Genomic DNA, 8,817 nt, shown 5'->3' on the forward strand with positions numbered 1-8,817 from the left:
GGTTACTGACGCTCAGGAATGAATGTACACCGTTACGCCACCTCCCGCGTCGTGTAGACATCCCTGGCAGCCGCTGTGGTGGGGCACGACAGCACGTCCACACCAGTCGCCTGCCCCACTGCACACAGTATCTGCATCCGCCTCACCTGTGTGCGTGACAGAGGTGTGAACCCATGCACACAAAGTCAACGCTTAAAGCCCTCTTGCTTTTTTAAGTTGATGCAAGTCACTGAATTGACAGCTTATTGCACCAAAATCTCCCTGGATAAGCTTGTATGCCCTACTGCCAGCCTCAGGCGTGCACACAAACAGTTAAGACCGCCAGAGGTATTCCTGCCAGCTTCCTTAGTCCCGTCCTGTGCCTCCTGGGTGCTATTAATACAGCAGGCACATGCTCTGACATTGCGTTCCCAGCAGCGACCAGATAACTTTAATTTGCCCTTTAAACGTCCCGAGCCCAGTGGGCCCCAGGCCTCAGCGGGGCAACATGGCGGCACTGCCCCGCGCCCCGCGGCGGGGGCGGGCGCAGAGGGGGGTCCCAGCCAATGGGGGTGCCCCGGGGGGGCGCCTCCTCCTATCGCGAGAGGCGGCGGGGTATAAAAGGGGAGGCGAGGGGCCGGGGTCATTTGGCTAGCGGTGTGCGGCGGTGGCTGCGGCGGGGGGGTGGCGGTCGGGGAGGCGCGCGGCTCGTTGGCTCTCTCCGGGTAGGGGCTGTGGGACCGGCTGCCAGCATGGGTGACCAAGCGCTCAGCTTCCTCAAGGACTTTCTGGCCGGCGGGGTCGCTGCGGCCATCTCCAAGACGGCTGTCGCCCCCATCGAGAGAGTCAAGTTGCTGCTGCAGGTGAGGCGGGGGCGCCGCTGGCGGGAGCGCGGCGGGGCTGCGCCACAGGGGGCGACCGGCGCGGCGCAGCGCGGCGGGCGCAGCCGGGCCTGACTAAATATGGGCAGGCGCTCGCCCGGCTCCGGTTACCGGGAGCTGTCAGGGCCGCAGCGCCGCCGCGGGGGAGCGGGCGGCGGGCGCGGGCCCTGTGCGGCGGGTAACCGCCGCTGCGCGCCTCTCTCTGCCCTCCCCCTCCTCGCCCCGCTGCCCACAGGTCCAGCACGCCAGCAAGCAGATCACCGCCGAGAAGCAGTACAAGGGCATCATCGACTGCATCGTCCGCATCCCCAAGGAGCAAGGCATCATCTCCTTCTGGAGGGGCAACCTGGCCAATGTCATCCGGTACTTCCCCACCCAGGCCCTCAACTTCGCCTTCAAGGACAAGTACAAGCAGATCTTCCTGGGGGGAGTGGACAGGCACAAGCAGTTCTGGCGTTACTTCGCGGGGAACCTGGCGTCCGGTGGTGCCGCGGGAGCCACCTCCCTCTGCTTCGTCTACCCGCTGGATTTCGCCAGGACCCGGCTGGCGGCTGATGTGGGCAAAGGGGCGAGTGAGAGGGAGTTCACTGGGCTGGGCAACTGCATTATCAAGATCTTCAAGTCTGACGGCTTGAAGGGCCTCTACCAAGGATTCAATGTGTCTGTCCAGGGCATCATCATCTACAGAGCGGCTTATTTTGGGGTTTATGACACCGCCAAGGGTAAGAGTTGGATGGAAACGTGACTGCAAGGAAAGGATCCAACCAGCAAAGATGCTCTAGGGCACCCTGCCCCTGCAAGGACAAGCAGGGTGCCAGTGCTGGAATATGCCCAGATGTGTCTGAAATGCATTCCTGCCTCTGTCAGCTTGCTGCTCTGAGCAACAGCTCTGTGTTTGCAGAGAGTTTTCAGGCACTTGCCAGTTTATGCCCTCTTCCCTTTTCTTAAGGGCTGTTATGCATAGGCTTCTGTGGGGGCTTGTTCATGAGGCCAGCCTGGGATAGTTCTGCAGGAGAGACCTTTTGGTCAAGGAGCATGAAGAGGGCTCTACATCACAAAACCCAAAAATGCTATAAATTTCTTTCACTCATAGCATCTACTAATAGTCAGATATGGATGCAGGGAGAAGTTGCAGGCACAGTCCTGTTTCCTTGATTGAGTGATATCCGGGGTGGGTGGGTGACCGTTCCCTCCACAACAATCTTTCTCATAACTCTTTCTCTCTATACTAACTCTACTCATTTGTTCTTGATGACAGGTATGTTGCCTGATCCCAAGAATGTGCACATTGTAGTGAGCTGGATGATTGCCCAGACTGTCACCGCAGTAGCGGGGCTGGTATCCTACCCTTTTGATACTGTGCGGCGTAGGATGATGATGCAGTCTGGCCGAAAGGGAGGTAAGAGTAAACCTGGTCCTATGGTGTCCCAGCAGCAGAATGCATTTCTTCAGCAGGATGTGATGGGAGAGATGCAGTGTATTTTGTTACAGAACACCAATGGCCCTTTCACAGGAATCCTTAAACACCAATGGGAAACACATTATTACTTCTTTCTTTCTTCACTTAAGAGCTTGGGAGTTGACTTGTTTTGATTGTCATGTAGAGAATTAAAATGACTCTTCATGAATTGATTGCTCACATTTTAAGTTCATGTGTTTTTGATATACTTAAAGGGAAGGGGGAGGATAATCAAAGTTGAAACAGACTTGCTGTATAGCTCCAAACCTTCTGACCAATGTGTCTGTTTCCACAGCTGATATTATGTACAAGGGCACAATTGATTGCTGGAAGAAGATAGCTAAAGATGAAGGATCCAAAGCGTTCTTCAAAGGTGCCTGGTCAAATGTGTTGAGAGGCATGGGCGGAGCTTTTGTATTAGTACTTTATGATGAAATCAAGAAATATGTCTAAAGCTAACATCATGTAGTTCAATTGTTCTCAATCAACTTTTTTAAAAATACACTATTGTGATTTAATGGACAACAAAATATTTCCTAGGGAAACTGAGAATGGAATTTGAGGAACATATCTGGTTGTGATAAGGATGCATTAATTAAAGTTGTCCATTATGTCAGTGGCATTTTGTATGAAAATTCTTCCAACATTTGTATTGGAACCTGTGTATATATTATGTGCCTTCAAATATCAGGTAATGCATCTTGTCTAGAGACAAGACTGAAATGTTCTACACCTAATTTAATATCAAATAATGTAAACTCTGAATAAATTTGACATTCAAATACCTATTGTACTAAGTGATGTCTCTAGCTCCCCAACAGCATGATGGCATTCAAAACATGGTTTAAAAACATGTTTTCTTAAGCTGAATTTAAATGTTGTGAAAAGGGATGTTTGAAAATACAAACTATACTAAAGCCCCTAGGCTGCAAGTTCCTAACTGTATCCCTTTCACTGATAAGTTATGCAATCATGTGGTTGAGGTCCTAATTTTTTTGTCAAACATACTTTGTGGAAGATAGAAATGCTGTGTTTCAGAAATGCCCTATATCTTCACAAAGCAAAAAGTTGTCTGAATGATGTTCAATTGAACTTCAACTGAAATAAATATATTAATAAGCTTTTTCCTGTTGTTTCCAATACACAGAACACAGTGCAGTTACATGTGCTTTAAGGTGATGGTCTTTACTCCCTAACTCTGGAATGTTCTGGTTAAAGCTTTAAGAAGTAGGTGGAGTGGTTACTGATAATTCTACCACAGCAAAAACAAAGCATTTCAGCTTGAGATCACTGTTGCAAGTTGTCTCATAGGTAAACAACCCTATGGACTTAGCTGCTCTGTGATAATTCACAGAATTGAAGTACCTACCTTGAAGTAAGTGTCATGTTTTCAATTGATAGTGAAGTTATTGATGCTTATTATCTTACTTGAAGTATTCTATAATGGAGTACTTCTGAGTTAAGTTACTCTGATAATGTAGTTGGAAGTATAGTGATCAACTTGAGTTATGAATTTCCAGATGAGAGTGGAAGATGTTCAATGTAACAGTTTTTAAATTTCAGATATTGTATACTTGTAAACTGACTGATAGGCTCTCTAGTTGGGCAAGGAATGGAAAGTGGATTGTGCCTATTTCAATGATTCAGTTAAACTGTATATAAGCAAGCATATTTGCTTGTGTTGTATCCACCTAGGAAAAGTGGTTAGACTTAAAACAGTACTTATTTGGGTATTACTTGCATAGTGATGCAATTAAGCTTTTGTTTTAGCTGCATCTTTTACCTCTTCATATGCACAAGTTAAGCACTCAATGGCTCATGGATTTTTGACAAAGTTCTGGATTGTCCAGTGTCATCTGTAGTGCCCTGGCAAGGGGAAGAAACAAAATGCAGAAATGTAGGTGTTGGAATTGTACGAGATGTATTTGAAGGTAGAAGACAAGTTACTTGGATAGCTGGCACTTTCCACAGTGAGTATAAACTTCAGACCAGATGAAGGCTGGGCTAGTACAATTGATGAGAGTAGTATTACCCTAGTGAAGAGGCTCTGCTGGCTTAAAATGGGGCATTCTGGCAGCTGTCCCCTCTGTAAGCTGCCTTTTCTGACATCTGTTCCCTAAGCATTGCTGGAGCAGTTCACTACACAAGCTGATGGAGAGAATATTAGTGCTTGCTCTGTGAAAGAAACTGAGTTTAGAGAGTAAATGCAACAAGTCTCCCTAAAAGAGTGTATTTGTGCATAGCGTCTTGGTTAAAATTGCATATGACTTTTGCAAGTCTACAATCATAGAACTCCAGTTGTGCTCTCATGGTCTGGGAATGCATTTGTTTTATGATTTTCATAAGTGAGTATGCAGATGAGAGAATCTTTAGATTAACTACTACTGTGAGTAGCAGGAAAAAGAACTGCTCAGAGCAACTCTGAGCCCAAAACTTAAGTTTATATCTCTTCCAAGTTCTGTGCTTTGGTTTCCAGTTACCCCTTTCTTGTATTTATGATTAATTTTTTGACAGATGCAGGTATTCCCAGCTCCCTGTTGGTTATTATGATAATTGAAGTGTGTCTGCTATCCTCTCTGTAAAGGCAGGGACAAGCTACTAAAACAGTAGCTGCAGGCAACATATATTCACCTGAAGAGAGAAGTGTTTTAGAGAAAAATGGTCCTAAAATGAAAGCAGCTTTTAGATTACCTAAATTGGCACCCCTCACTTTGATTATGTACACAAAGGAAGCATGGCATGTTGGATGAAGTCTGGTACATTTAAGCTTCCTTACTTAAACCCCAGTACTACTTGGCTTTGGGAGACAGCCTTTTTCTGTGAATGCCTAAGCACATTCTTGTTCCTCTTCCCCCCCCCCCCCCCCCACACACACACACACACTGTCATGAGGAATATTACCTTTTTAAGTCTTGTCTGGTCCTTTCATTTCTTTTCTAGTCACTACCTAAACACTTGCTTCTACAGATAGCTGGTCTGTTTTCTTCCCACCAGTAATAAACTAGGGCTGTAGCTTATTGAACTATAAGAATGTGAAGAAAACCTCTTCCTACTGTTTTTCAAGGTGCTTATTGCAGTAAAGTTAGAAACCTTTAGCTGCCTGCTTCTGCTCTTTCTCTTCTCTTCCCCCTCCTTCCCCAACACATTCCAAGTAGTCCTTTAAGAGGCCAGGTCAATCGATATAAAAAAGCCTGCTGACACACTATAATTATTTACTGTTCATTTCACATCAACCTTTCTGAACAGCTTGCATTTACATGTTCTGGAAGAGGTCCTACTTTACTACAAAGATGCCAAAGACAATGACAGATTGTAACGCACAGAAACCTTGGAGGGAATTATGCATGTGAATGAGTAAGAATAAGGAACTTAAGAGGAAGCAAAAGAAACTTCAGATGAGTCTAAATGAAAGAAGTTACTATACACCAGAAAGAGAGAGACAGTAACAGGGAGTGAAAACTGTTAAAAATGAGAGCAGGAAGGATCAATGCTGGAAAGTTCAATTAGGAGAGAGAGTACATGAAATAACCCATTCTGAGGAATACTTGCAGGTAAACAGCTCTTCATTTCTACTTGATTGCTTACCCACATGGTGGCAGACTCCAGGCCGTGTTCTCCACAAAGATCCATTTACCTGGGCAAGTGTCCAAAGCTGTTAATTAAATAACTATTATCCTGAAAGCAGTGTTGCACTGGGGCCATGGCACTCAGCAGAAAGCTTGCTGAAAGTGTAAACTAAAATCCAGCCATCATCTCTGCAAAGTTGGAAAATACAAGATTTTGCAGATAAGCTGTAGCTGCTCCTTGAACTCCAGTGGAATGAGCCCTGGTTGTCACAGACAATTGCTGCTCCTACCCCAATACTTCCATGCTTTTGTGAGAGATCCTTTGAGTTACTCAGTGAACCTCTCTGCATCAAAATCACTAATCCTTTATAGGTCTCAGAGACCTGAACACAAGGTAGCCTGTCCTGAATGGCCTGGTAATACACCCTAGTAACTGAGAAAGACAGCCCACCTATCCTCCAGCATATGCTGTGCTGCCCAGTTCTGGAAGCACACTTCCTGAGGAGGGAACTGCAGCACACTAATCTTTTAGCAAAGATGAAGTTAGGAGCTTCAGGTGGGTCTGAAAGATAACTCTGTCTCTAGAGAGCACAATGTAGTGCAGGGAGTGGAAGGGAAGGAATTTGACACAGATCAAATCTTCCCTGCCTTTCTGGTTAAGGTGAACACCTCCACCGCTCTTTTCCTACACTTTTTAGGGAAGAAGCAGCCATCACTGCATCAAGAAACAGACATGCAGAGAGGGTCCACACCCCTGACAGAAGGAAAAAACCTTGCTAAGTCAAGTCTTTCAAAAACCTGAAGAATCTGTAGAGATGGCACAGTTATGGTTACCAAGATCAAGTCGCACCAGATAATCTAGGATATCAGGGAGACAAGCAACAAATTACAGCACCTAGCTTCACTTTCTTTAGTTCTTTTCACTTTAAGCAAACAAAATTTCTCAATAACATGTTCTAGTCCTAAGAACCACTGTGTGGAGAGAGTGGAAACCTGTGATTTTTTGTACCTGATCGAGCTTGGAACAAAATCATGCAGAATGGTATTTTAGGACTCTGCACTGAGTGCAGAGCTGATCCCAGAATCAGAAGTGATATGGCTGCAAGGATCATTACTGCCAAATCTTGTCTCATTTTGAGTTGGAGGAGAGTTACTGGGAGGCATAGAGTTTTTTTGATCAAGGTTTTGAAACCATGCATCCTGAAGACAAACCAGCTCTGTAACAGAAGTATTAATGAACCCTGCTGATACCTGAAATGAGAATCTGACCCCAGCATAACATCAATTCTGGAAGATGGCTTTCCAGATGTTGATCCGTATTTGTTATTTATCATCAGGTTGAAATGACATGGTTTGTCCACTATTTTGCTCAAGACTTTCAGCAGACGAACAGCACAAAGACTGCATCTGATGCTCAGTGTACCATATTCTTAAGATGAACCACTTCTCTATAAAAGGAGCCATTTTTTCCTCATAATTTAGCTTGTTGATATAGAATGTCATAGTGGAATTATTCATCATCACCTGAGTATGACAATCCTCACTCCACAGCTAGAAGGCTTGGTAAGTGATACTTACTGCCCTCATCTCCACCACACTGATGCATAGACAGCGCTCCAAGGGAAAGCACAAGCTCTGTGACCTGTTAGGAGAAGAATCTCAGGCTTTTACAGGGGGTTCATCCTGAAGCTCATTTGATGACAATAAATATAATACAGTCCAAAGTTGTGTCTGCATATATCATAGATGGTATTGCATGAATGTAGTTAGCCATTTGCTTTAGGACAATCAGACAAACCTTCATCTGAGTGACAGGATGACAGTGGAGAAGTCTCAGGATCTTCAGTAAAGGCTGCAAGCAATCTGATAGAAGACAGGCTTTGGCTCAGGGAATAGCCTATACACTCCACCTGAGGAAGAGCTTTGTCTGATTCTTCCAATTTACCTTGATTCTCTTGGATTATCTGGGACTAAAGGTGAATTCTAAATGACTTGAGTGTCCGTGGGGAAATGCCCTTCACATTTCAGCTGTCCAAGCAGGGATATATCATCAGTCCTCCTTCTTCTCGTATGGTCACAGATCTGAGCTAGGACCTTCATTAAGACCTGTGGTATTGTAGGAATATTGTAGAGCAGAACTCTGTCCTGGAAGGAGTACAGTCCACAATGAAGCATGGATACCTCCAGAGCAAGGACGCAACAGAGGCACTGTAGTACATTTCTCACAGTGTGATTAATAGCATGCTCCAGTGCTGTCACGAAAACTGGTGATCCTGCCACTTCAGCAGGGAGATCGGTTCCTATCTCAGGCTGTGCGTCAAACTAGTGTGAAGCGGTTCATTTAAAGAGGAAGAGAAGCAGCTCCTAAATTCCTTTCAGAGAGATCTTCTAGAGGGAAAAATGGGAGAAAAGAACATAAAATGACAGTTTCGGAAAAAAAAAAGTCTATTAGAAGCAAGATTTGATGAGGAAAAATCTGATAAAAGAAAAATTTGGTAAGAAAATTATCATAATGAGATGATTTTTAATTGCTGATCTTAAACAGATGTCTGTGTTATAGCCTGATAGTTTAGTATAGAAAAACCCACTGCAGCAGCCTAAGAGATTTTATCAGTAAATATACTCTGCCAAGGAATGAAGGGAAATTGAACAGATAAGATTTACCTCTTGATGGCTCCCTTCTTTTTAAAAGCTTAATAGATGTGGCAGTTGCAAATGTAATCTCCTTTTAACTTGATGAAGACCTGTCAATATAGCTTATTAAAAACAAACAAACAAACAAAAGCCACTAACAGGCAAAATGCATCAATTAATAAACTGATTCTTTGTGTTTTCCTCCACTACACCTAGTATGAAACATTTCTCCCACTACATCCTTTGCAATTTAGTATCAAACATAAAATTCTGTAAGAAGCCAATGCAATGACAAACA

At 44.5% G+C, this 8,817-nt stretch overlaps 1 protein-coding gene across 1 annotated transcript; it reads left to right on the forward strand.

Annotated features, from left to right (window-relative positions):
- Positions 1–595: 595 nt before the first annotated feature.
- SLC25A4 (solute carrier family 25 member 4) lies at positions 596–3,443 on the forward strand. The gene is made up of 4 exons (XM_026105287.2): positions 596–842; positions 1,096–1,582; positions 2,119–2,259; positions 2,615–3,443. Exons 1-4 carry the CDS (start codon positions 732–734, stop codon positions 2,770–2,772), a joined length of 897 nt encoding a protein of 298 aa, XP_025961072.1. The 5' UTR covers positions 596–731; the 3' UTR covers positions 2,773–3,443.
- Positions 3,444–8,817: the final 5,374 nt, after the last annotated feature.

This window comes from Dromaius novaehollandiae, chromosome 4 (assembly GCF_036370855.1).
Source record: "Dromaius novaehollandiae isolate bDroNov1 chromosome 4, bDroNov1.hap1, whole genome shotgun sequence".
Classification (NCBI taxonomy): domain Eukaryota; kingdom Metazoa; phylum Chordata; class Aves; order Casuariiformes; family Dromaiidae; genus Dromaius; species Dromaius novaehollandiae.

Excerpts from the sequence above, each read along its gene's own strand:
- SLC25A4 (XM_026105287.2), top strand. The coding sequence starts at position 732 with ATGGGTGACCAAGCGCTCAGCTTCCTCAAGGACTTTCTGGCCGGCGGG. Across the intron at positions 843-1,095 it reads GAGTCAAGTTGCTGCTGCAG|GTCCAGCACGCCAGCAAGCA; the intron begins GTGAGGCGGGGG and ends CGCTGCCCACAG. Across the intron at positions 1,583-2,118 it reads GGTTTATGACACCGCCAAGG|GTATGTTGCCTGATCCCAAG; the intron begins GTAAGAGTTGGA and ends TCTTGATGACAG.